Below are 27,151 nucleotides of genomic sequence, written 5' to 3'. Positions count from 1 at the left end.
CCTCCCGGCCGCGGCAGCCCCAAGATGGCGGGCGGCACGGAGCCGGGGGCGGGCTTGGGGCCGGAGCGGGTGGTGGAGGCCCTGGAGCTGCTGCTGCGGTCGCCGCCGCCGCCGGCCGGGCCCGCTGAGCGGGATGGCGAGGCCGTGCCCGGCCCGGAGGGTGCCCTGCGGCTGGAGACGCTGCGCAGCAACGTGTCGGCGCTGGAGGAGCGGCTGCTGCGGGAGCCGGGCTGGGCGGCCCTGCGCGGCCTGCGCCATGCCGTGCTGGCCCGGGCGCCCGCGCTGGCAGCCGGGGCGGCGAGCGAGGCCGACCCGGGCTGGGCCGCCGCCTGCGCGCTCCTGGCGCTGCTGCTGTGCCTGAAGGAGCGCCTGGCCGCGCTCGCCGCCGCTCCCGCAGCCCCCGGGGCCGGGGCCGGGGCCGCTCCGCCGCCCAGCGCCGACACGCTGAGCGTGGCGCAGGGCCGGGCGGTCGGGCGGGCGCTGCGGGCCGCCGTGGGGCTGGGGCTGGTGCCCTACCTGCCGCCGGGAGTGGGGCAGCTGCCGGGGCCCCGCACGCCGCCCCCGGCACCGCCGGCCAGCAGCGGGGCCCGGCTCCACGCTGCCACCGCCGCCCTGTCCGAGCTGGCCCAGCACCCTGCGCTGGGCGCACCGCTGCTCGCCCGCCACCTGGGCCTCCTCCTCGCCGGCCTCTGCCTGCTGGGCCATGGCCCTGCTGCCTGCAGCCAGGTCCGTGGGTCTCTGCCTCCAGCCCCCTCGGTCAGCAGCCGAGCTCATGCCCCGTGCCGAGAGCCCCAATGGCATCTCCCATGCCACGCGTGTTAACCCTCATGCAGGGGAATAGATGGGAGCCAGAGGGGCTGGAGGGGCTCCGGCACGTGGTGGGGACCAGCGGGTTTAATGCCAGTGTCCTCCCCACGCCGGGGTTTGTTTTGAACAGGGTGTTTCGGACGCAGAGCGAGCACGGTGCCGGGAAACCCTGCAGCACATCCTGGACCGCATCTACCAGCCACTGGCGGTGCGGGAGCTGCTCATCCTGCAGGGACGGCCTAAGCAGGTACCCGGAGGTAGCAGGGAGTCAGTGGCACGGCGCGCAGGGACTGTGTGGTCCCAAGCTCAGAGCGTTCGTTCGCTGCTCCCCTGCAGCGTTCTGGTGCCTTACAAACCGGTTCAGTGCAGAGCACCAGTCCCCAAGTGCTGTGTGAGCGCACAGGCGAGGCTGCTGGGCCTCGCATGGCAGCAGCTCAGGCCCCGCTGTATGGGTGTGTGGGTGAGTGTGATCTCTCCTTGCAGCACATGCTGCCTTGGCTTGGCAGTGCCGTTGCTGTGCCTGGCCAAGCAAAACGCCTGCTCTTCCAGAACCTGCCCCTTTCCATGCGAGGGGAGCAAAACGACGCTGCCTTAGCGCTGGCTGATGCTTGAGGCCTTTTCAAAGGCTGCCTTGTGGTGGTGGGGAGGAGGAGATGGGAAATCTTGATACTGCTTTTAGAAAGTCCCTAGGGGAAGGAGCACAGATCCCTGCTCCAAGGATGCTGTGGGTGGGTGCGTGCCCACGTGCTGTGTCATGGTTTGGGGGTCAGGACACAGGTAATGCAGGGTCACTGGATTAGGTGCAGCTCTCTGCCACACATTGATTCTTGAGCTGGTATCACAGCAACTCCCAAAGGCAGAAGCTGGCTGTCCCACCTGTGAGGGATGGACAGGGTCCATACGAGGTGCTTGCTTGTGCAGGGCCTTGCTCTCAGTCCACACTGGTTCTGCAGAAAAACAGGGGTCTCCTGGTTAAGCAGAGGCTGAGCTGACATCCCAAGCTGATCTTTGGACAATGTCCGTAGTAACGTGCTGTAGCTTTGGGTCAGCCCGGAAGCGATCAGGCAGTTGGATTAGATGATCAGCGTAGGTCCCTTTCAGCTGAAAGTGTTCTCTTCTATGTCCCTAAGCACAGCAGTGCTGGCCTGTCTTCTCAGGGTGTCCAGGCAGGCACCTCCATTCAGGCAGCTCACACTATGGGTCTGCAGCCTTCTGACAGCTCTGCTGTTCCTGCTGTCCTGGGGGTTTGCTTTGCTCAAACAGGGACCCTGTGGGCTCACGGTGCCACCTCTGCAGCCCAGTGCTGTGTGCCACATCCTGGCAGGGCTCACTGCTGCAGACCCCTTACCTGCATCAAACCTCACTTGTCCCCCAAGCTCTCTGTGCTTCATTTTGGTAATGAGGCAGTCAGAGCTGCTGCCTCATCCTGGGAGGCTTTAATTAAGGAGAGGGGCTTAATTAAAGGGGCTGCACAAGGGGCTGTTTCTGCGGAGGCTGGCCTCTCTCATTAAGCCTTAATTTGCTTTGTGCTGCTAGATGAAGAAGTGATTTATTTAAAACCTTTCCCTGTCCTGTGCTCCTGTCTGGTCGCAAGTCATGGAGGGCAGGGTGCAGGCTGTTTGCCTGTCAGTGGGGGTTGCACAGCGGTGTGCAAATATGCTCCTTACCCAGCTCCTTTGTTTCCTTTCAGAGTCCCCCCTCTCCTGGGGAAGAAACAAAGCGAGCCCTTGTGCGGGCCCCGGCGTGGCTGCGGCGCCTCTGTGGTCAGCTGCTCTCTGAGAGGCTGATGAGACCCAGTGGGGTTCAGGCTGTGGTTCGGGGCATCATGGAGGGAACTGGCGGTGAGTAGGGTGCTCTGACGCTGCTCTTGGCTTCCAGGGTCGCAGATTAAAAGAGACTGTGATGATGTGTCTGAGATGTTCGATCCCACAAGAGGCCCAAGACAGGCAGTGCCATCGGAACACTGAAATGGGAAACAGCTTTTGTCAGGCCAGGCTGACTCTGTCACATACACGCAGATTCTGCCTCTGGCTACGCTGAACTCCCAAACGGTGAATGCTTTACAACTGCAAACGCTTTTAGTTTGGGTTCCTGACCCAGGACACCATCACATTTGAGGTCCAGATCAAAAGCCCCTGAACTAATTTAACCTGTTTATACCTCCATGGGGTCACACCTTGTGTGTGTTCGTTCTGAGGAGCTGTGCCAGGGGTGGTTTCATGGGAGCTGTGTGTGGTGCTGGGCTGTGAGCAGCTGCAGTGGGACCTGTCCTACTCTTGGGCTCAGCAGCCTTGCTCTCCTGCTCTCCGTTTCCTGCCAGGGAGGGAAACTGTTGCTCTCTAAAAGCTGAATCCCACAGATTTTAGTGACAGCCACCTCTAGCCAATACCAACCTGATGACACCATCCAAGCATGACTTCCCTCTACTTTTTGGCTCATGCACCTATTTGTAGAAGCTGTTTTCCATCATCAGATGTCTTGGATAGTATTTTTTCCCTTTCTGTCATTAGGTTTAGGTGTCTCCTGAAAGATGCATGGTTAAAGAGACTAATAAAAGCCAGAAATGCCTTTTTTTTTTTTTTTTTTTTTTTTGGCCGGAAACATCTGGCTTCAGCCAAATCTGTCCACGCTGTTTGCTGTCCGTCAGAGCTGATCTTGGCTCTGTGCTGCTGTAGCAGGTGGCGCTGGTGCTGAGGCAGCAGCTGTGGACTGGAGGAAATGCGACGCGGTTGCAAAGATCTTGGCTTCCTGCCCGCAGCAGTGCCGTTCCCTGCAGGAGTACTACAGGCTGGTTTGCCCCCAGGTAGGTCCGTCTCTTCCCTTCCCTGCTGGCCCTGGCTGGGAATGCAGAGCCAGCTTCCAGCTTGGAGAGTGTTGGTACTGTCACATCTGCTCGAGTGTGGCCTGGCTCAAGCTAGGACGAAGTGGAGTTGTGTTTCTACTGCTCTGGCAGTGGGATGTGTTTCCTCCCTACTCCTGAATTTCTGAAAATCAAAAATTTGATTTTCCTGAATGTTTGATTGAAATGCTGCATAATTTTTCCTGATGGCACGAGAGCTGTTCAGCACTGTGCTACAAGGAGCTCTCTGCTGTGGAGCTCTTGCTTCCAGCCTTTGGCTGTGGGAGGGGTGCGGGCTCTTGATTTGAGCCAGAAATTCATCCCACATTAACATGCACATGGGAAGGAGAGCAGCTCATGGAATGTTACAGCATGCAAGAGGCTCCTCAATCTGCTGTTGGCTGCAAGAAGCCTGCCTGGCCCCCATCTGAGGGGCTGCTCATCTTTGTTCCTTTATCGTGGACTTCCCTTCCAGGTTCTGGGCTTGCTGCACATCCAGGACAAGCTGACAGCACTCCAGTTCCAGCGTGTGGCCACCACGACGCTGCTCACCATGGCGAAAGAGCACCCTCAGCTGGCAGAGAAATACCTGCTCCAGCCCCTGCTGGCACCGCTGCTGCGATGCTCAGATACAGCAGGTACTGGCTGATCAGACAAGAGTTTGTTTTCTTTTCTCCGTGGTCTTTTGTGTTTCCATCAGAATTTTCTCGGTCCTTTTTCTGGGCTGCTGAGCATGCAAGCCCAGCCCTGCCGGTTGTGAATGTGTCTGTGTGGCTCGGTGCACCACATGTACTAGCATCTGAGTCAAATTACTGCAGTGTAAGAGCTGAATAGTGGGGCTTCTGCTATGGGCTCCTTGGGAAACTCTCCCAGTCTGACAGTCTTGTTTTGGGCTTCTGGACGGAAGCTATCGGTTGGTTCCCCACGCTCACCAAGCAGCTCTCCAGGGAATAATCCATCGAGAGGTTGTGGTCTGCTTTAATTGGCTTGTAACCTTGAGGTGTTTACAACAGTGTAGTGATATTTAGAGCAGCTAATGAGGGTTCATTGGTTCCCATGCTGCCTTGATAGAGGGAAAGCAAGAGAACTGTCAAAGTGCTTTCTGGTGCTGGGCATGGTGGGCTTGCTGTTCTGTTGGAGACTCCCCAGAGTGTGGAGGTGCTGATGTTTCTGCCCTTGTTTTCAGAGCTACTACTGGAAGATCTATCAGCAGGGGCTGTGCTGGTGACAGAGGCAGAGCTCGACACCTGTGTGCAAGATGTGCTCAAGGTATCGTGTCTGATTAAGGCCTGAGGGTAGGTGAGAAAACTACTCTTAAGAGCTGCTTTGAGACTTTCTGAGCAGTTCAGTGTGTCTGTGACCATGACAAAACTCAGTGTCCTCTGCAGTTTTGATGCTGAGGTGAGGCCAGGAGCTGCACAGAGTAACCTCCTATGCAGTGCTGCGCTGGTGGGACTGCAGCTTTATATTGGATACCAGAGGCGCTGCCTGAATCCCTTCAAATATTCTCACCCCAAAATGTTCTCAGAATGGGAGTGAGCTCTTGCTGGTTTTTTCCCAATGTCTTTCTGGTGTGTGAAAGTAAGACAAGTCTGAGCACTGGGCTGGGAGCCAGGAGTCTCCATGGTGCTTTCATATCCTTTTTCTCTGTGAGCTGCAGCAAGACTTTGTGAGCATTGCTAAATTATGCAGCGTCTGCAGGACTCCAGCGCAGCAGGAGGCCCTAGTCAGGAGTTCCATGGGCCTGGCACACCTTGCCTTGAGCTGTCAGTCCTGGTCTGAGGTGATGCTGCTGCTCACTTTCCAGCATCAGCATTGTGCAGCTGGTCAGAGGGAAGGACGGACTGCAGGGAATCTGCAAGTGCTGAATCTTCAGAGGATGCCTGAGCTCTCCTCCCAGGCTGTTGCTGATCCCTTTCTCTTTAGTGGCTCTGCCTCAGTTTCCTTCCAGTAGAGCACGGATAATATGGCTCACACTGAGCCCTATGTTACCTGTGTGGGAGGGAGTTACTCCCAGGAATTCTGGGAGCTGCTTTTCTTGCCACTGAGGTCTGCAGAGGGCAGCCTGAGCCAGTTCTGGAGCTGAAGCCTCTTTACAGCTCCTGCAGCATTTAATTCCTCACAGAGGAATGAATGGCAGCCAGCTCTTGTGCTGGGCCAAAATGCTTCTGAATGAGTGACCTGCGAAGGAGGGCACTTGAGGTATCAGCAAGTGGCTGGCTGTGCTGCTCAGTCCTGCAGTGAGGGCAGCTTGGCAGGGCCCCGGCTTGGCTCGATGGTTGTGCAGCCGGTTGGCAGTGATGCATTCGCAGTGGGTGTCATGAAATAAGCAGATTCAGTGCAGTTCTGGGGCTGCTGAGCTGTTGCTGTGGTGTAAAGGGAATGAAGGTGAGCTTGGAGGCATTGCAGAGGCGTGGGGAAAGGTGGGAGAGCTGGCACAATTACCCTGATGTCTGCTGTTAGGAAGCACAGAATGTGTGTGTACGGGGCAAGGAGGGTGGGCAGCAGCTCAGCCACAGGAGAGATGCTGTGAGTGGCTGTGTTCAGGTGTCCCAGAAAGGGGAGGACAGTACTGTTAGTTCCCATGGGATGCCTCCTGTCATTCATCTTCCCTTGCTGTCTCTCAGGGAGCTAAAAACATCAGTCTGCATAGTCCTACTAGACAAGGAAGGTAAATTGATAATATATAAGGAAAAATGAGTATCCTGTTTTGCAGGGACCATTCTGAGCTGAGCCCAGTGACACATGCGTTTCCATGTTCATGAAAACCATTTTAAAACTGGGTGGGTAATCCTTCAGCAGCTGCTGGTGTCCAGCCACCTCCTCTGGGGCTGCATGTGGTGCAAGACCATACCTGGAGGCAGTGGTGGGGCCTTGGAGGTGATTTTTGTGCCTGGCTTTCAAAGCAAAAGCAATTGTTTGAGCTCAGCAGCTCTCCCAGCCTGGATCAGGTGCTGGGGATGGGGAGGGTTAAGGAAAATGGAAGGTAACTTGGATCTCATCAGAAAAGCACTCTGGCTTTGCCAGTAGCATCACTTTCTGTGTTAACGGGATGTGTCTTGTGGGCAGGATGGTGCAGGCTTAGCACCTTCTCTGGAGCTCCTTAGTGCAAGAGGCCCCTTGGAGTTACAAACAGGGTGTTCAGCAGCATAGATCTTGGATCTGGTGTTTGGAGAAGAGGTAGGGTCCATCTTGTGACCCTTATTAATTAACAGGGTTTTCTGTGGAGGAGGCCTCTTCTGAAACCTTTCCTTATAGTTCCTTTTTCTGCCATTCCTACCAGGGCCACACTGCAGGCTTTGCTGCCTGCTCTGACAGCAGCCCAGCTCTCTGCTGCACCTTCCAACCCAGAAGGACATCTCCAGCCCAGGAATTCAATTTTAAGAAGCTGGTGACTTGCTTACTGGCATGCCCCTAGGCAGGCTAAGCTCTTAAATGCTGTGATTGTTGTATTTTGTGTAGTAATGATTTGTTGTAACTAGCTGGCAGGCAGAGACCAGTCTGGAGGGCTGCTCTGTGGCTCCCTTCACAATGAGTGTTGGGGGAGTTTGGGGCGGATCCCTCCTTAATGGCATAGTGCTGGAGGCCTGACAGCAGCCTGATTAGTGACAGAGGCTTCAGCCTGTGGATTTGTGGGGGTTTCTTGCTTGGCAAGTGTCATTTGATGCTGAGTGAGAAACCATCCTTGGGGCTTCATCAGGGAGGCTTTGTGTACAAAAGGTTCTGGTTAGGAAGAATGGCTCCACAGGGATTAGCACAGGAAAAAAGGTCTGTTTGCATCAATACAGCAGGGCAGAATGTTATCAGGACAATCTTCCTCCTAGCCCTCCTACCTGGGTTGTCACACTGTCTTGAACAGGCAAAAGCTCTTTGGTTTGTCTCCTGGGCACCTCCAGCCTTGGAACAGGGATTATTCTCCAGCTGCAGAGGCTGGAGGTGTGGGAAGCACTCTGGTGTGAAGGAACAACAGCTTCTAAACAGGTAGTTCACTGACTGACACAGCTGGAAATCTCTTAGAGAAGTGCTAAAAGGACTTTATTTCCCTACACCACCATTTTTTCAAAGCTAAAAGCTGCAGAAGGAGGTAGAGCCTGATAAAACGAGAAGCTGAACACATCAACCCTGTGTCCAGCTGGGTCAGGGTTGGTGTTTAACTGTTTTCTAGACTGCGTTTTCCCAGCATTGTGGCTTTGACTGAAAGCATGCTACCTGGCTTCTGGTTTCAGACAATTCCTTTAAAAGGATTCAAAAGAAAACACAGTGTCATGAGACTCTTGTGAGTGTTTTTCCTCTGCTCGGTGGGCAGCGAGGTAAGACTTGTGTGCAGTGAGCTGGTAGCAGTGGCTTGCCTGGGAAGGGTGTGCTGGTTTCGTGGAGGAGGGCATTGACCATGTTTTGGGAGGGTGCTGCTTGAGATGGAGGAGAGGCACATAGTCCTACAAACTTCTTTAGAGCCGCTGCAACCCACTTGCTCTGCTCAGCACACATCAGCCCAGCTGCCGTGCTAGGGACTGATCTCTGTATTTGAGATTTGGCTCTTAAGCACAGTATTTCCATAAAGATTTGCTAATTCAGAAGTGCCTGTTGCATCTCTCTTAACACAAGACATTACCCCTAAGCAGCAGACTTCTTGAACAGCTGGCTGCAGTGTTCCTGTAGCTTGGAGCCCTTCTGTGGTTAAGCAAATGCTAGGAGAAAGATGATGCTGAAGGCTGCTTTTAAAACAGAATATGGCATAATCAGGGAAAACAGGCTCCAGACAGAAAGGAACAGAGCCTGAAAACCCTCTGCCCTCCTCCCTGGCAGCAGCCATTCTGTGCACAGACGTTCTTTGTCCTTCCCTTTGCCTTCCTTCTGCTCCATGCAGGTGTTTGACTCTCCTCCCTGTGCCCTTCTCTCCGTAGGTGTATGTGGTTGGAAATGACAGCTCGAGCCTGCTGCTGGGATCCTTGCAGTCAGTCCTGGGAGTGGTTTTTTCCCTCTATTCCTTCGCCAAGCAGAATGTGTCATACTTACGGTAAGGAAGGATTGCACACAGCTCCTTCTTGGGGTTTTGTCTTCTCCATTCTGCCCACCTCCAAGGGACGTGCTCTATATGAGCACATACAGTAGTTGAGACCAGTTCTTTCATCCTGAAGAGCTCTCATTCAAAGTAGGCAGTAACCGCAGGCAGAGGCATAGTGCACAACCTTACTGGTAGACCTGCGCCCAAGGAAGCAGCCCTCACATTAGGTTTTGTCTTCCCTGAAGCCCGAATGTTTGGTGTAGAGGCAAATGTGCCCTGTGGGAGCACAGGTTAACCTCTTAATGCCTGCTTCAGAGCTGGGATTGTGATTGTATGTGGATGGAGATGGTGGCACCTGACTGAGTGTTGGGAGAGATCTGTGTACTGGGGATCTAGAAACAGGATAAAACAGCTTGAGCACTGGCTCTTGGAAATACAAGATTGCTCCTCTCCTGTCTGGGATCACTCTCCTCCGATGCATAGCTGTCCCTCACACTGTGCTCAGCTCCCCCACAACTGATATATGATGGTAAGCACCAGTTGAGTCAGTCATGGTGGTAGAGACAGTGGTGACCTGTTGCTGGCTGTCCTCTATCCTTTCCCCTCCCAGGCTTTCCATGGGCTGCCATGAGTTTGGACTGGGCTAGTAAAATTACTCCTGGTGGGTTTACTCTGCTTTGGTGATACCGGCATGCAGGTGCTGGAGGCTTTCCCTAAAAGGTTTGTGTAGACACAGCCTCTGCTATTATTAAAGACATCGTTAATCACTTCAAAGAGTAGTGACTGCTGTGGCAAGTCCAGAGAACAAGCCAAGTTAACACTGCTTCTGGGTGAACAGAGTCACTCCTCGCTTCTCTGTTTGCAAAGGAATTTGGCAGGGGTAACTAAAACCACAGCTGCCTGGAAGCATTCAGGTTTCCAGACCCCTGGCACAGTGCAACACTGCTACTCCACCTCATTAACCTGCATCTTTTCTTGGCAAGGGTTCCCACGCCACCTTTCAGTGCTCCCTGTCTCCTTCCTCCTCTTCCTTGGCACAGCTGACAGCTCTGTGCTTTGTCATGTTGGCGCTAAGCATCAGGCACATCATGCTGAGGCTGCGTGGAAGTGGCTGTCCTTGTACAGACACGCTGTTCAGAGTGCTCCCTTCCTCACAGGGCTGAAGTCTTGAAGGACCCAAATCCTTCCATCTGGGAGTGCCAGAAGGACCGGAGGTGCTGCTGATCCCCTTATAAACTTGTACAAATGCCTTCAGCTGACAGAGCAGCCAGCCAGAGCATCCCAAGGGGTGCCTATGGTTGATGCAGAGAACTCTTTTCTTTCCCACCCAGAGACGCATGGTCCTATTGCAGTGCTGGGGTGCAGTGGGCAGAGAAAGGTCACCACTGCTTGCTCTCTCCTTGCCAGCTCCCCATGCCAGGAGATCCTGCTGTGGTTCCTGGAGAAGTCAGAGCGGGAGGTGTCACTGGCAGTGCTGGAGGGCTTTGCAGGGCTCAACAGCATCGTGCCCACCCTCCACCCAAGGTGCCGGTTCTGTGCGGGCAGCGAGGGTGGAGCCACCATCGCAGTGGAGGAGACCATCAGGTGAGTGCTGTTGGGGCAGTGCCCAGGCATCATTTAGCATGTAGGGCTTTTCATGGTGCCTTTTTGTACCGGGTAGAGAGCCCAGGTGAGTGTGGGGCTGGCAGAGCTGTCCCACCACAGTCTTGTCCCCGCCAGCCACACAGATAGCTGCTGTCTGCTCCAGGCTTGGGCAAGTGATGTTTCTTCTCTCTGGGTTCCCTATACACACCACAGAGCTCTGACTTTCAGCCCTTAAAAGCAGCACGCTTTGTCTGAGTGTTAGTGTGTGCTCTCACTGTGCTTGTCCTGAGTCCCATGTCCTGCCTGCGGAGTGTCTGGGAATGGGATGTGCTTCTTCAGTCCCAGTACTCCCCAGATTCAACTTCCACCCTCCAGCTTAAGCCAGCCTCATGGCAGATCATAGCTGCGTGTATGAGTGAAATCACTCAGACACAGGTGGCACCACAGCAGCAAGAACTCTAGTTATGCCAGCACCTGAACTCCCCTCCTGCTCCTGCAGATGGTCTCTATGAGTAGAGACAGAGCGTGGCCATGTGGGAAATAAACTGCAGCGATTAGATTCCAGCCAGGCAAACTGGGCCTCTTCAGCAGTGTGGCATTTGGTGTCAAGAGGGGTAGCTGTTAGTTGGCAGGTACAAGCCCGAGGCAGTGCGATTGAGCAGTCGGAGCGCACGGCTCCCGCCCAAGAGCGTCCGTAACAAAACCCTGTACAAATACACTTGTTTTGGCTTCATTTCAGTGTGTTCCTGACCTGAATTAAAAGAAGGTCTGCACTGGTTAAACTGGGTATACTTTAAAATTACTCCTTAACAGCCATGGCTGAGCCCATGTCTGCCCTACTTTCATGGTTATGACCACTGCATGAATTAACCAGCGCTAATCCCGTTCTTTGTGGGATGGCTGGGTTAAACATGTGCGTTGTGCTCATGGTTTCTGCAATGTTGCTCCTTTAATGAATGCAGGTTAATTAATGAACTGAGTGTGTGATCACATAGGCTAAATGAACTGAGCAGTAGTTTCTCTCAGATGCCTCCAGGCTTCTGCTTTCTGGTAGTGCTGTGAAAGGAGATTTACAGGAGTGCAGAAGCAGGATTTCACCTTACTGTGGAGTACTTTAGAGCCAGCCCTGGGAAAGGTCTGGATACATTCATGTAGGTGACACAGAGACTTGTTTCAGTGATGAAGATGATGCCCTCTACCAGAAGATTTCCTTGGAGCAGTGTCATGTGGAGAACCTGGTGGAGCTCTTGTCTCACTGTCAGAAGAGTGGTCTAGCTGGAGACTTCTTCATCCGCTGCCTACAGGTAAGGGCAGGCAAGTCACTGGGTTGGGACACATCTGTAGGAACAGCTTCCTCAGACCGAGTCTGGCAGATGAGAAAGACCAGTGGTCCCCTTACATGGCTTGGGAGCTCTGAACAAGGCTACTGCACATGTTGGAGCAGTCCTGCTGTGTGCTGGGCAGAACAGCATAGGTGAGGAAGGCAGCCCTGGTGTCCCTGAAAGGGTTAACCGTTGTTCCCCCCAGTCTCTTTTGACAACCAGAGCATGTCTGAAGTTTAATGGTGTGTTTGAGGCCATGAATGATCCCTGTTGGTTCCTTGGCTTTAGCAGGGGGGCCCAGGCATCTGCTCCCTTTGATCCTGTTCAGAGTCCCTGTGGTTCCCTCCTGTCTGTGCCTGTGCTGTGCTTTCTGTGCCCTTGCTGGTAGTTGGAGCCCCAGCCCACAGTCACACAGGTTGTACAGCATCGTGGGTGTAGGGAGCTGTGGGCAGCTCTCAGAGACTTTGATTGTACCCGGTGGAAAGTCCTTGGTTGCATGAGGAGTCAACATGAGCTCTGCAAAGGGTAAGGGGACTCTGGGTGCCTTTGTGAGCAGCCACTGCCAAAATCAAGGCTGCCAGCAGAGACCCAGCCAGTCTCACAGCCCAGAGGATGGTTTGCCCTAGGATAAGTGCTCAGTGGTGCTCATTGTGGTGTCCATGGAGGTTTGCGAGGGTTTGGCCTGGTGACAAGTGTGCATCTGGAAGGGGACAAGGCTGGAAGAGGGGAGGTAACCAGGAACCCTTTGCAGCAGCATGGAGGTTTGGATAACATGGACCTGCTGTGCCCAGGACTACTGGCACGGTGAGCACAGTGTTCCTGGTGTGGATTTGCCTGTGTCTAACCGGTGCGTGTCCATGTCCTGTCCTTTCTTCCCTGCAGGCACTGACTCATGTGGCTGCGGAGGATGAGGTGGCTTCGAACTTGGCTGCAACGCCTGGAGGGAGTCTCTTGGAGCTGGAGCAGTACCACACTGGGCAGAGGAGGAAGCTGCTGGTCCTGCAGCTTGTGGCCACGCTGTGCGAGAACATCTCAGACACTGTGTTCACAAATGTTGCTCAGGTTGGTCATGACAAACCCGTGGGGTATCAGCTGGAGCGTGTGGCAGTACTTGAGCTCTGGGCTGCTGGGGTCTAAGGAGACAGTGGCTAAGAAACAGCTGGAGAAAGGTAGAGCATCCACAGGAAAAGCAGTTTATTGATTCAGTTGTGTCTCAAAAAGACACTGTCCTGTGCAGTGCCAGCAGGAAGAGTCAGCTACAGAGACAGAACAGAGAAGCCCAGCAGATACTTTCGTATTTGTGTCCGTGGTTGTGTATTAAAAGCCAAGAGAGCGGCCTGTGTGTTAACTGGAACTGACTTACCACCTTCTCTCCTTAGAGGAAAATTTATTCCCAAGTTTAACAAAGCTTGAAAACGTCTGTACTCAACAGACTTTTTAAGCAAGCACTGGCTGCCTATCCATGGTGTCAGTCCTGTTTCTAATGACACTGCTGCCACATCCTGCCACAAAACGTATTAAATATTGTGGTTCCCAAGGCCAGATGGAGCTCCTTGAGCCTGGTACCAAAAAGGATTGGGAAGGCACAGAATTCCGCAGCTGATCAGTGCATATTGACTTCCTCATCCTGGTGTTTTGGAGTATTTTTGAGTGTGGGTTTTTTTGGTTGGTTTTATGTTTCACCTCAGTGACCTGGTTATGCCAGTTAACTGTGACTGGCTCGAGCAGAGGCGGTCAATGCTAACACAGGTGTCCTCACTTTTTCCTTTGGGACAAAGGCGTCTTTGTGTGTGCTCTGCAGTGACAGAGGGGACCCAGGCAGTGTCATTGCAGTGCCAGGGGGTGTGGCAGCCAGAGGGGCTTTGTCCCTACCTGCCTCTTCATCACACGCACCAGCACGGACCCGCTCCACTGCCTGGGTCACAAAGTTAGAATGGGAAGTGGGGAAGGATTTGCCAGGTTCTGGGTCCAGTGTGAGTCCAATATAAAAAGAAACAACCATAAAAGAGAAAGCCAGACAAAAAACCCATTACACTTCCCCTGGGGTTGTGTTTCAGGGAGGGACAGGCAGTTCCAGAACTGATTTTGAGCAGGTTCTGCAGCGCAGGGTTTCTTTGGGGATTTTGCTCTTGCTGTGGGCACTCTGGTGCATGGTTTTATGCTTAATGGAGTTGGAACAAGCGTGATCTGCCTTCCCAAAGCCAGATCCCAGGAATGGCAGCAGCTGTGGACACCCTCAGCCACACAGTTTATTTTATTTACATCCCCCCAGCTTTCATTGGATTGACTTGATTTCCTTGATACTCCAAGGGTGCTCTCCTCCTGCGTGTGACTTAAAGGTGCCACAGTGTTTTATTTTATAAGCTTTTTTCCTCCCAGATTAAGATGGGGTATTTTTCCCTCTAGATTTAACCTTTTGTTTTTCTCAGTAGCTATCTACTGAGAGATTATTTAGTCATGATGCTCCTTTTCTTTTTTTCTTTTTTTACATTTAAATATAATTTCAACCAGTACAGCTTGTGTGTTGCTGTTGTGTGAGAGCAGATGTTCTGACATTTACTTTCTTGCTGTTTGATGACATGTCTTTTCTGGACTAATCAGGCCAGAAGGTACCTAAGCTATTTCCACAGCTGCTCCCAGCCTGCTTCCTTCCTCGCTGCAGCAGGGGTGTGCTTAACAAAGCTGGCGGTGATTGATTTCCTTCTGATGAGGAAACATGCTGTCTGCACCCAGTGCCCATGTCCTGGAGGCTGGAAATGGGTTTGGTGCAATAGTACCTTGTTGCTCTCATACTTGGAAGCAAAGTAGTTCCTTCTCTTTTGCAATATGCCTGTTCCATTGGAAGGACCCTGGTCCAGCCCCTTCCCAGCACAGCTGGCAAAGGCATGGAGAAAATAAACTCACTGATTTCAAGTTCCATTAGAAAGGCAGGAAGCCTGGCAGATGAGGGGTGTTGGTGTTTAGTGTTGAGAAGGCCAGTGGCAGCCAGGCAGGATCATTATGGGCTTGGGGAGAAAAAAAGTGTGAAAAAGCCCACAGAATATGTAACACGTGGTAAATGGCCCAGATCAAGTGTGGCTGTGCGGCGGTAGTTGGTGGCTGATGAAGGGGGTCATGGATAGCTGTCAGGAGCTGGAGCTCTGTGGAGCTGTCCTAGACAAGGGCAAGTGCTGGCAGCACCCACTGGGGCAGGGAAGGGACGCTCTCTGCATCTACTTGAGTTTTCCAAGCCTAAGACTTTCTCTAGCACGATTTCATACAAACCCGTTGTGTTTCCCTGTTATCACCAACACGACCTTCCCTCTCAGCCCCATCCCAGTTGGCTTCCCAGTTCCCATCCCATGGCCATAGAGCAGGGACAGGAGGCAGCGAAGGAGCTGTTCTTCCTCTTCCTGCTCCTGCAGCTCTCATAGGGGCATCTGCTGCCAAGAGTAGGCACCATGCTTTAGCCATCACCTTGTCACAGGCTGTGGTGGATGAGCAGTAGCCAGACCATGCTGGAGCCCAGTGGCTGCAGGCACTGATGGACTGGGCTGCCTGGCTCAGCCCTTCTGCCCAAATCCTCCTTTAGACTGTCTGGTGTGGGGCTAGGGACTGTGACCCCAGAAAATTAACCCAACTGTGCTACTGCCAGAGGAGTAGAGATTGGTTCAAGAATTCCAGTCCCATCAAGGAGTCCAGCTCTCTTCTGCATCCCCAGTGGATCCACACTTGGACTGCACCAATGTCCCAGCTGTCCCCCAGCTCACTGTGGCTCCCCAATGCTGCTGATAGCACTCACTTCACAGGGGGATGGAAAGGGAGCTGGGAAAGTGCTGGTCAGGGATGGGGCTGAGAGGGAAGTTCAGGGTGTAAACAGGGAAACACAAAGGGTTTGTATGATGCCATGCTAAAGAAAGGCTTGGGCTGGGAAAACTGAAATAGATGCAGGGACAGTGAGAGCCCAAGAGCTGAGGGCTGCAGGAAGCAGCAGCACCACAGGTATCCCTGTTCCTAACCACCGTTACCTGCTTCTCTTGCTGGCAGGTGCAGGAGTTTGTGGCAGCCATGCTGCAGCGGGCCTGTGCCAGCCCAGCACAGGGCCCCGGCGCGGCCGTGGAGGCGCAGACCCTCGCCATGGCCATGGGGCTGGTGGCTGCCATGCTCGGTGGAGCCGTGCAGGTGAGGGGTGATGCTGGGTGACCTTGGGTGTGGGGAGGGGACACCAGGCACCATCCTATTGTGCCCAGCCACGGAATGCTGCAGCCTGGGTGCTCACTCGGTTGCAGTCTCTGATCAGTCCTAGCATGTATATGTGTGTATATATATGTAATTTTTTCCTCGTGGCACTGGCTGAGAGTTTACCTTGTCAAGGCAGCCCTAAGAGCCTGGGTAATTAATTTATAATCCAGAATGTGCTTCCAGGAAGGCTCTGACAGAGCAGTGCAATCATGTACAGCATCTTTAAATACCAGCACTGCACCTTCTGCATCCCTCATTCACAAGCTCCATCTCTGGAGCACAATGAACTTCCCAGTATTGGCTGTACCAGGACGTATGATGTATGAATATCATAGAATCAACTAGGTTGTAAGGACCTTTAAGATCATCAAGTCCAGCCGTTACCCCAAGACTGCCAAGTCCACCACTAAACCACATCACTAAGGACTTCCCTAAAGACGTCCTTTCCAAAGCTGGTACATTACCCGGTTGCCCCGTGACACAGTGGCTGAACTGGGATCAGGGAGCAAGCACGTGTTCGTTAGCACGCTGTAATCACTCTGGCTTCCACTTACATCACTGAGCTGTAGGGGTTGCTTCATCCCCAGACATGCCCAAAGGAAAATGCAACTGTTAATGAAAAATGATTATTTTTTTGTGTCTTATTGCTAAATTTCTGACACTGGGAAAATAACATCATTTAGCTGGAGAAAACTGGAAACCAGAATCTTGCAGCTCTAATGGGCCCCCTCCCAGGCGAGCTCCTGCTCTGCTCCGGTGTTAATGGGAGCAACTTGACTTCACAAGTTGAATGCAAAACAGCTGAAAAGCTGTTGGGATTTCAGTGGCTGAGGGCTTTTTTACACGATCATCCGAAAGCTCCCCAAAATCTCTATTGAAGCATCACTTTTCAGGTCTTACAGCCCAGATTTTGCTTTAGGAGTTAAATCCAAGTTAGGGTAGGAATTTCTCCCTCTTGGGTGCTGCAGTCTCAGGACAGGTTGCAGCTTCGTTGCCTGGAGCTTCCTTCCAAGCAGGACCAAAGGCAGGAACAGTGGTAGAGATGTCCTCAGCTCAGCCCTTGTGCTAAGCACCAGGGTCCTGCATGGACACCACTTTTCTTTGGGTTCTTCCTCTTCCCACCTTCTCCTGCAGCATCCTGGGACAGGTCCATGTGCATTGCTCCCAGGAGCACTGCAGGGACCAAACCTACATTGCCAACGAAATGGTGCCAGTGATGCTTCTCTCCTCCCACAGCTACGATCCAGCGACTTTGCCGTGCTGAAGCGGTTGGTGCCACTGCTGGAGGAGCTCTCCCGCACCTACCCTGAGCCCGTCACCCAGGAGCTGGCCTCAGACCTGCGCATCGCCATCTGCACCCACGGGGCCTTTTCCCCCGGGACACTGGGTGCTGCTGCTGACGGCGTGCTGGGGAAGAAGCCAGGGACTGGAGTGCAGAGGCCTGCTGGCATTCCCAGTGGAGCACCAAGCCCAAGGAGTGGCCGGGCACCATCATGGCACAGCCACAGCAGCTCCTCGGCTCCTGGGCAGAGGAGTGAAGAGCAGACATTGAGCCATGAGCCCAGCACCACTGGTCCTGCTCTAGCCCCATGTACTGACAGCCCGGCTGGACTCCAGGAGCTCCTGGTGTCAGCCTACGACCCACAGCCCCCGGGCCGGGCAGCCGCGCTGCGCTGCCTCGCCAGCCTCATCACACAGCGCGATCCGGAGGCCCTGAGGCTTCAGGAGAAACTCCTGCAGGTATGAGGCTCCCACTGTGGTCCCCATCCTGTGCAGAGCTGGGTCTGGGGATGGTCCCTGTTAGCTGAGCCCTCTGACTGTGCCAGCACTGGTGACTGAAGGCATCAGGCAGGAGGGACCAGGGCTGTGGGGCTGCTAGCAGTGGTGCTCCCCTCTCCTTGCAGGTGTTCCTGGAGAACATGCAGCATGAGGATGCCTTCGTCTACCTCTCAGCCATCCAAGGTAAGTGGTGCCTGGCTAGGGCAAGCGGCAGTGGTTTGTAGGAGAAGGTTTTGTGCTTGGGGGGTTTTTGGGTAAGGAGAGCAAAGCACAGGGGAGCTGTGGTGAGGCTGGGGGCTCAGCATCTCTTGTCCTCCTGGACTGTGTCTTCGTGGTGTTTGGTCAAGCCTGGAGCCACATGCAGGTTTTGTACCATGTTCCCAAAGCCAGCGGGCTTCGCCACCCAGTTGTGCTTACTCAATGGGTAATTAGTTCATTTACCTTCTGACCGAACTGCTGGATCTGCCCAGACCACGGGTGTCTCTTTGGTGGAGCCAGAGCCTGAGGTGGGGGCACCCTGGGCAGGCTCACCCTCAGGGTATCCCCTGGCTAGAAGACCCCCAGGAGCCCATCCCAATTCCTGTACCAGGTCCATGCCACTGGCCTGGGGCTGCAGTTTCAGTGCAGTGTGAGCACCCTGGCCCTGCACCCAGCTGACTTTCTGGCTTCCAGGTCTGTTCTGCTGAGGCTGGCAAAGGAGCCAGGGCTGTGGGGACCCACTGGTGCTCCCTCAGGGCTCTGCCACATCCATCCCAATGAAAAAGGCAGTAACAACTCAGTGCTGCCACTGCTCATCCTGCTTTCCAGAAAACCCTTGGTCCATGCTTGCACTGGGATGCACAGCCCAGCCCCATGGCACTAGTGCCATTGGGATTCACAGGCAGGTGCCTTCATACCCAGGATAATGCAGGCATCCTATGCGACAGTGAGTCACGGTGCACCAGTTTACATGGAAGGGAGGTGCCATTCCCATGCCCAAAGCCATACCAGTGGTGCCAGGAGCCCCAGCTGCCTTGGGTAGGGAACCTTTAGCAGCAGCTGGAAAAGGAGCTTATCACTGTGCTTCCTTCTGCCTGTACGGTCTTGAGTGGGATGGGTTTGTCCTTGCCCTGCAGGTGAAACACAAACTCCCCAACCGTCCCCCGGTGATTAATTCACCCTCTTCAGCTGCCTCCATGTTTCGCTGTGGCTGTGATTAACCCTGACGCGGTTCCTTGTGGCAGTGACTCAGGCAGCCCCTGCTGTGCTGGCACCGCAGCGTGCCGTGCGTGGTGCTGGCTACTGCCAGTGGGGTCCCTGCTGCCATGCTCCAGGTCCCCAGTGCAGGGGCAGGACTTGCCCACCACCATGCCGATGCTGGGACCGGTGCTGGTTGTCATGCAACCAGGCTCTGGCAAAGTAAAGCCAGAGGAGAGGTCGCTGCCCCACTGGATGTGCCTGGGCTTGCAGAGGGTAACCAACTCTGGGCACCCTCTGATAACCAGGGAATGGGGTTAGAGGTGAAGGCGGATGCTCCTGGAGGGCAGGGGAATGGGGCTCACCGTGACTCACTGCTTGGCACTGCTGGGGCTCCGTTTGCCCTTTCCCTGGAGAGCAGCTGCCTTTCCCCATCAGAGAGGCGCCTGCTGCCTGCACTTGCCCCCAGCCTGCATCTCTAAAGGCATGGTAAAGCCAGAGCAGCCCTGCAGCATAGCCCAGCCTGTGTCTCATGTCTGGGGTCTGACCTCTCTTCATCCTTGGGGAGATGTGGCAGGCATGGGGCACACTCAGGCTCCAGCTGAGCCAGGCAAACCCCGGGGCTTCATGGAGCTCTGATGGGCACAAGGACACACCAGGAACATGTGCCTGATGGCCAGGAGCAGGGAGCAGTGACCAGACACTGCCTGCACATCACCTGCAGTACCCAGCTGTGGTGTTGCTGGGCCAGCCCAGGGCAAACCCTGCAGCTGGCAAGCCGAGTCGATGCTGGGTTGATGGACATTAACCAGCAGCAATTAGTGGGCACCTGCTGCCAGCTTCTAAATTACTTGTTTTTCAGTTTGGCACCCAACCAGACCCAGCACTGGGCTGCCCCAGTGCTGTGGTTTTGTGTGAGGCTAGGGCAGTGCAGGGGTCCTGCAGGTGATGGCTGCACCCAGGGCATGGGGTGGCACAGCCACCAGTGATTCCTCTGCCAAGGATGGTGGCATGTGTCTGGCTCTGACCCACAGTTATCTCTCACTGCCCCCAGGTATTGCCCTGCTCTCCGGCGAGTACCCAGAGCAGATCCTGTCCGTCCTGCTGGCAGAGTACCGGTGCCCAGCACGTGGCACGGAGGATGCCGCGGCAGCCATCACCAGAATGAAGCTGGGCGAGGTGCTGATGCGTGTCACCCAGGCACTGGGTGAGTCCATAGCCACGTCCATGAGCATGGCAGTGCTGGACACTGGCAGCAGCTGCAGCACTGTGCAGCCCCTCGCTGTGCTCTGCTGCCAGCTCCAAGGGGTAAAGCACATGGAAGATTTTGGTTGTCCAAAGGTGAGAACCAGCTCCTACAACCTGGACTGAGCAGGATCGGAGTGGTGGGTCCTGCCGGCAGCCCACCATCCCCTCAGTCAGCAGTACTGGGTTCGGAGGCTGCCGGGAAGCGCCTGGACACGCAGGGCTGAGGGGTAGAAGCTGGATGAGGCCTTTCCGGCAGCCGCTGTTGGGACATGTCCTAAAACGCCTTGTCTTATTCCCAGCAGAGGCCAGAGTAGCAAGAGCGTACACGGAGAGCTCTCTATGGCCAGGGAAGGTGGCAGCCGCTGCCTTTGCTGCTGGACAGCCAGGCAAGGGTTCCCCATCAACAGTGGATGCTTTGTTCCCTGGTTGGCCATGGCAAAGCCAACCTCCTTCTGCAGAGCCCAGACTGCCTGAGCCCCTGGGACCTGTGCTGGCTGCTTGGCTTGCTGGAGCTCTCCTCGGGGCACAGCAGTGTCACCTGGCCATGGTGGCATCCCTGAGCAATGCCACTGCAGGCATCCCACTGGGGCCAGTGCTTCTAGGGTCAGGTCGTGCTGCTCCCCTGCCCTGCTGCCAGGATGAGGACAGCATTGCAGCCAGTAATCCCACCATCTCCCAGTGGAGCTCTGGTGGGCAGTGTGATAGGTAGCAAACCCTCTTGGTGTCTAAAGGCCCTCGGGCGATGTCCTTCCATCCAGCCCTTGCTTTGCATGGCACTGCACGGTGCTGGCAGTGGGACCGTGGCACAGCCTCCACTGAGGTTCTCCCCCCACTCCTCAGTGCCTCTGCCGCGGGCAGTAGCTCCGACGCGTCCTGGCTCGCCTGCGTATTTATAGAGCAAATCGCACAAAGTTGTTTTTGTTGCAAAGCTTCAGGATTTAAGAGCAAGGACTTATCCGGTGCTTCCAGAAGCACTCTGCTGCATACAGCGCGGAGCTCCTGCGGCTGCTCTGGGACCGCTGTGCCTCCCTCCTGCCTCATCCCTGTCTCTGTCTCTGCCTGACATCCACTGGAGTGGCTTTTTCCCATCTAGGAGGGGATTTTACAGCAGGCTCCTATTGCCTGGCACATCATTGAAGCACAGTTCTGTCTCCAGCAATGTGGGGCCAAATGCTACACAAGGATTCATGCAGACCTTGCACCAACATAATTAGCTGTTGCTGCAAACCCATTAAATCTGCTCTGGGTGCACCACAACAGACCTTCTCCCTTCTCTGTCTAGGGAGCATGTACCTGGCTGGCTGCAGGAAAGGAAGCACTTCATACTCTTTCTGTGGCTGACGAGCGGTGTGCTGTTGGCTTTGGAGGAGCTTGGATCGTCCAGCAGTGCTTGGACTGACTCCTGGGGTGCAAGGACTGAGCAGGCTGCATTCCCAAGCAAGCATGGCCATCCTTGGCATCACAGTGCTGCCCTGAGCTCTCCCACCCTGTGCCATGCAGGAGTCATCCCTGCTTCTCCAAGTGTGTGGTCCCTTAGTGTGAGAGAGGGCCATGTAGGAAAAGTGAAGCTACAATGGAATGGTTCTACAGAAGGACCTCGTTTGCCTGTTCCTGCCCAGCTCTTGACCATCACATGGCTGCACACAGCCCAAGGCTGTCAGTGTGCCAGTGGTGCAGGGGCTGGCCAACCCCAGCCCCTCACAGTAGAAGCGCTGAGCCCTCATCTGCAGGGTGATGGGGTTTCTCCACTACCCATGGGTCTTATTTCTATCCCTGCATCTTGGGGCATCCCACTTCCTCCACTGGCTGCAGGACACATAGAATCACAGAGTGGTTAAGGTTGGAAAGGACCTTAAAGCTCACGCAGTTCGAACCCCTGCCACGGGCAGGGACCCCTTCCACTGGAGCAGCTTGCTCCAAGCCCCTGTGTCCAACCTGGCCTTGAGCACTGCCAGGGATGGGGCAGCCACAGCTTCTCTGGGCACCCTGTGCCAGCGCCTCAGCACCCTCACAGGGAAGAGCTTCCTCCTTATATCCAACCTGAACTTCCCCTGTTTCAGTTTGAACCCATCACCCCTTGTCCTGCACTCCAGTCCCTGATGAAGAGTCCATCCCCAGCATCCTTGTAACCCCTTCAGACACTGGAAGCTGCTCTGAGGTCTCCATGCAGCCTCCTCTTCTCCAGGCTGAACAGCCCCAGTGTTCTCAGCCTGTCCCCATACAGGAGGTGCTCCAGCCCCTGAGTATCCTCATAGCCTGCTCTGGACTTGCTACAACAGCTCCATGTCCATCTGGATGGATGCTGGGGACACCAGAACTGTCATCAGTACTTCAAGTGCTGTCAAACCAGCATCTTAGGAGTATCCAGAGCTCGGGAGAGCCAGGAAACCACCAAACTCACAGGGTGGGAGCTGTACCCATGTCATGCCCACCAGCCATCCATCTCACACAGGAGGACTGTGTGCCTGGGTGATTGTGCATGCTGGTCACGGGCTCTGTGTGCAGACCCGTAATTAGGCGGCTCACACATCCCCGGGGCCTCCATGTGCTAATTGGGGTGGGGGTTTGTGCAACTGAATTATGTGAGAACTTGGGCTTCGCACGTCGTTTCTGTGGCTGTTTCTGGAGTCACCTCTGAATGGGCCCGTGGGACCTGAAGGATGTGGAGGGCAGCCCCACACAAAGGTTTTGGCTGTGGGGTCTGTTGGGGGTTGCTGGTGTCCCACAAGTCCCCGCTGAGGCTCTGTCCATGATTCACAGGGAGCTGCACCAGGGTCCCTGTACCGGGCACAAGCCACGCTCCAGATGTTGCATACAGCTGTTCGGTGGTGCTGCAAGGAGCAGGGAGGAATCTAGTTGCTCGTACTGGAGCCAGGCTTTGGCAGGAAGGGGCTATGGGTGTCTCCTTGCCCATGATGTGCTGCTCTGCTCTCTCTTGCAGGAGACATGGTGTTCAAACACCGGGAGCCACTGGTCCAGGCCTTCCTGCAGGGTGCACGGGACCCTGACAGCGCGCTGCGGGCCAGCAGCCTCTCCAACCTGGGCGAGCTCTGCCAGCGCCTCGGCTTTCAGCTGGGCTCCATCGTGCAGGAGGTACTGGCTCCGTCCCAGCACTGCCAGCCCTTTGCCTGGGTCCCTGCCTCCTTAATGAGTGTGGTTTGTTGGTGGATGCTGAGCTGCTGAATGCTCGTTGCTGGGGACACAACATCTTGGGGTGTCCATAAAGGACATGAGTGATAGTTCCTGGTATTGCAGGATATAAAAGTCATTGGACCTTGCAGCAAACACTCAGGAAATTCTAGCCTTGATTTTTAGGGCTAAAAGCTCTATAATAAGCTTTATAATCAGATGTTGTGCGTGCAGAGAAGTGATAGCCCAAGGAAAAGCTATGGTGCTGCTCCACCCATGGCAAGCTGCAGGAAGAGACCTGGGGGCACATTTATTACCTGCCAAAGGCACCTCCTCGTGCTTAATGATAACTCCTTACCAGTCCATTATCAGCATCAACACCCAGCTGATATCTGGTGGGGTGAGACACGGGTGCCTTGCTTCACCCGGTGAGCCTTGCTTCTGGGGGAATCTTCTCCCAGATCTCCTTGCTGGGAGCTGCTGGCATCACATTTGGCAGCCCTTGAGCTGATGGGTCTGTGACCCTGTAGGAGTTAGACCTTCAGCCCACGTTGCCTCCTGGAGTGGGAGGAAGGTCAGGACACATCAGTGACACAGCGCACAGCGTTCTTTCCCTGCTCCCCACTCACAGCCACGCAGCATCAGTGGGGTACCGGCAGTCTGACGAGATGCCGACGCGCCACACGCTGCTATTTTGGGAAGGCTTGAGCTGTGCTAATTCTCCGGCTGTCACTGCTGGGGTTTAATTAGGTTCCTTTGACTATGCCTGCTTTTTATAAAGCTTCCCAAGGCAGCTGTGTGGAAGGAGAGGGAGGGCTGCTCGCTGCCCTGAGCCACGCAAAAATCAACCCCTCCGGTTAGATGCTGGCAGGGGAATGTCCAGCTGGGAGTAGGGGTCCCATCCTTATCATCACCTGCTGCTCTACTGGGTCCCCCCGCATCCCCCTGCCCTTGCTGACGGTTCTCCCACCCTGTCCCCACAGGTCACCTCCTGTGTGACGGCCATAGCCAAGACAGACCCTGAGGCACAAGTGCGAAGAGCCGCTGTGCACGTGGTGGTGCTGCTGCTGCGGGGGCTCAGTGAGAAGGCCACTGAGGTGGGTCACATCCCTGCCTCTCTCCAGGACCAGACAGTGTCAGGCTCCTCGGCATCCACAGGCCCTGTGAGGGTGCAGGGCTCATTCCCAGGCAGCTTCCAGGGAAAGTCTCATGGGACTGGGGCCTCCAGCTTGTGCCTCCCCCACCGAAGGGACCCCCTGCACTGCCTCCTTCTTGGGATAAATAGGACTGCATGGGGACATCTCCCTGAGCTGCTTGGCTATGCTGTGGGGCAGAGCCATGCTGTGGGGCAGAGCCATGCCATGCCATGAGTAGTGCCAGTTCCTGGGAGACGTTGGAGTTGCTCATCAGTGATTTGACTTGGTAATGCCCAGTTTTGCCATGGGCCGTGGCCTCCCTCCCCACTTCCCATCTCCGAACATGTTGGGACTCAGCTCCCATGGAGGAAATGGCTGATTCCCCACGGGAATACCCACAGCCAGGATCTCAGCTTCCCCTCATGCCCCCATGCTGGAGGGACACCGCAATGCGCCAGTGCTGGATTGCGCTGCTGCTGTGTGGGGCAACTGAAGTCACTGCCTGAGGCAGGGGGGGCGGTGGTGCCACCGCATCCCAACACCAGCAGTGGCACCAGAAGGGCCAGCACTGCTCCTGGCGGGGCGCGCTTGGGGTTGCGGTTTGGGTTGTTGCGGGTGCGGGGAGACACCGGCGGGTGCTGACGCTCCTCCTGCCCCCAGGTGCTGCAGGACGTCCTTCGGGACCTTTACCGGCTGCTGAAGCACGTGGTGGTGGCTGAGCCTGACGGCGCAACCAAGCTGCATGCGCAGCTGGCGCTGGAGGAGCTGGACGCAGTGATGAGGAGGGTTCTCTTCCCCCCACAAGTGCTGGAGAAGAAGATCACGGTGCTGCCATAGCAGGGCCGTGGCTGCAGAAGTTTAACTCTTCCTACTCAGGAGCTGGAGCCAAGCTCTCTGAGGGGAAGGCTTCACTGTGCCCCTGGGATACCGCCGGCCAGGAGACGGCTGGGGCAGTGTGGACTCTCTGGGATGGGGCAGGAAATAAAATGGAGACGTGCTCAGCGCTGTGTCCGTGATGTCTCTGGGAGCTGTGTGAAGCTTCTGGGTGCCATTGTGGCCATGTCCCAGCCTTCGTGTGCTTGGGCTGGTGGCAGCAACCCAGGCCCTGGGTGAGCACTTGGGTCCCATGGAAGGGTGGGCAGCGGCCAAGGGCACCGGGAGGTGGGGGGGTCTGCAAAGCCACACAGCCCGGTCTGGCCCTCCCTGGCACTGTGCTCATGCCATAAAGGTGCTGGAGGGAGCTGGGATGCTGGGATGCTGGCAGAGCCTGCACGCTCCCTGCTGGGTGCCCGCTGGCATGGAGGGAGCTGCTCTGGGTGCCAGCCCTGGATGAGGGACAGGGACAATCCCTGGAGGCAGCAGCTGAGCCAGCTTCTAAATGTTGTGATTTTAGCCAAATCTGAGTGATTTTCCTGGGGGGCGGGAGAGGGAAGTGGAACTGGCATTGCCAAGCCTGCCAAGGTGGTGATGCCACAGTGCTGGGAGTGGGGCTGTATTTGGGACCCATGCCCCTCTGCAATGTGTCTGCGGAAGGCACTGCCCTTCTGCGCCTGTTCCTGGGGTCTCCCTCACGGTGAGGTCTTAGGATGGGGCCCTTCCACTGCAGCACCAGGAGCCCCATCCGTGCCAGGACTGCCTGTGTGCTGGCAGCGTGGCCTGAGGCCGCAGGACCCTGCAGGGTGCCCCGCTGGGACCAGCCTGGGGACATTCCAATATCGGTATCACCCATCTCCCTGCAGCCAGGGCAGCCAACATGGGTGCTGCAGCACCACGGGCCCCACTGCTGCACCATGGACCCAGCGGGTGGGGGGAGCAGGGCTGGGGACACAGAGCCCTCAGGGGCCCAGACCAGAGTCCCCCTTGCACTGGGCAGCCCCAGCCCCACCGTGCACGGCCCCGGGTACCTGACACCGGTGCCGGATGGTGTGAGGTGCGCAGCACCGCTGTTCCCCGCAGGACTGGGGTCGCTGGGCTGTGCCTTCAACCCCAGCGAAGCCGCTTGCGCCGGGCCCGCACCTCGCCGCGCCGTGCCGGGTGTGCTCAGCAGCGGGAGCGCATTGTCCTCACCGGAGAGCGGCTGCAGCCCCGCGCTCCTCGCTGTCGCGGCCGCCAGCCAACGCCGGTGCCGGTGCCGCGCACGCCGCGATGCTGCCGTACGGGGCTGAGCCTCCCCGGGGCCTGCCGCAAGCAGCAGGGGACGGATCCTGAATGAAAAGTCTCTTTTGATGGGGCTGGGCGGGCGCCGTCCGGCCGTCCTGCCGCAGGGAACAACGGGGTGGCTGTGCTGCAGGAGGAGGGAGCTTGGTTTCCACCTCGGGCAGGGCTCCTGCGGCCAGCGCCCCGCCGGCAGCGGCGACAGACACCCGGCAGCCACGGGCACAACGGAAGGTAAGGGGCAACCCCGGGGCTGGGACCCTGCCGAGAGGTACGGGGAGGGCTGCAGGGTGGGGACACGCAGCCCCCGTCCCCTGTTCCCCTCTCTGCTCCCTGCCTGCAGCCATGGGCACCCTGCATGCGCCTGGCAGCAGTGGCGCAGGCAGCACCCCTCCAGGTCTGATCCACACCGGGTTCTACACCTCCACGTCCCACCGCTGCCCGGCTTAGCCGGGGCACAAGGGAGCCCCACTGGTGGTGCCAAGGGTCCTGGGGCATCTGTGCCCCCTCCGCAGTGCCCGTGGGCTCACCAGTTCCTCACCACCCACACCGGACACTGCTCAGCACCTACAGTGCGGATCTGCTGCTCAGCATCACGGTGATGCTGGGGGTTCCTGCTGGGGGCAGCCATCTGGCCGCGGTGCTCCTGCTGGAGGGATCCACTTCCCCGGACCCCGAGGGAGGAAGGGTCAGGGCCTAATCACAGCGTCAGTTTGCATCCAGCTCCCAGCCCACATCAGGATGAAAAACC

The 27,151-nt window shown here is 56.0% G+C and overlaps 1 protein-coding gene across 3 annotated transcripts; it reads left to right on the top strand.

Moving 5' to 3' along the window:
* Positions 1-12: 12 nt before the first annotated feature.
* TANGO6 (transport and golgi organization 6 homolog) lies at positions 13-25,247 on the top strand. Of its 3 annotated transcripts, none has more exons than XM_065662195.1 (17): positions 13-726; positions 938-1,054; positions 2,498-2,648; positions 3,486-3,610; positions 4,122-4,284; positions 4,833-4,915; positions 8,551-8,663; positions 10,059-10,235; positions 11,413-11,539; positions 12,440-12,619; positions 15,584-15,718; positions 17,015-17,518; positions 17,683-17,740; positions 19,788-19,940; positions 22,923-23,074; positions 24,094-24,207; positions 24,907-25,247. In XM_065662195.1, the coding sequence occupies exons 1-17, from the start codon at positions 25-27 to the stop codon at positions 25,081-25,083; spliced, it is 3,231 nt and encodes a 1,076-aa protein (XP_065518267.1). In that variant the 5' UTR covers positions 13-24; the 3' UTR covers positions 25,084-25,247. The 3 variants fall into 3 exon arrangements, with proteins under 3 accessions (XP_065518267.1, XP_065518266.1, XP_065518268.1); XM_065662194.1 differs by having other exon boundaries at positions 3,483-3,610; XM_065662196.1 differs by lacking the exon at positions 19,788-19,940 and having other exon boundaries at positions 3,483-3,610.
* Positions 25,248-27,151: the final 1,904 nt, after the last annotated feature.

Source organism: Lathamus discolor, chromosome Z (assembly GCF_037157495.1).
Source record: "Lathamus discolor isolate bLatDis1 chromosome Z, bLatDis1.hap1, whole genome shotgun sequence".
Classification (NCBI taxonomy): Eukaryota; Metazoa; Chordata; class Aves; order Psittaciformes; family Psittacidae; genus Lathamus; species Lathamus discolor.
Note: the sequence above shows the minus strand (reverse complement) of the source record. Positions and strands in the feature narration are given on the sequence as shown.

What these genes read in the sequence shown, in the direction of transcription:
- TANGO6 (XM_065662194.1), top strand. Translation starts at nt 25, where the DNA reads ATGGCGGGCGGCACGGAGCCGGGGGCGGGCTTGGGGCCGGAGCGGGTG. An exon ending in TGCAGGGACGGCCTAAGCAG is followed by an intron (nt 1,055 to 2,497) that starts GTACCCGGAGGT and finishes GTTTCCTTTCAG; the next exon opens with AGTCCCCCCTCTCCTGGGGA. An exon ending in CTACCTCTCAGCCATCCAAG is followed by an intron (nt 17,741 to 19,787) that starts GTAAGTGGTGCC and finishes CACTGCCCCCAG; the next exon opens with GTATTGCCCTGCTCTCCGGC.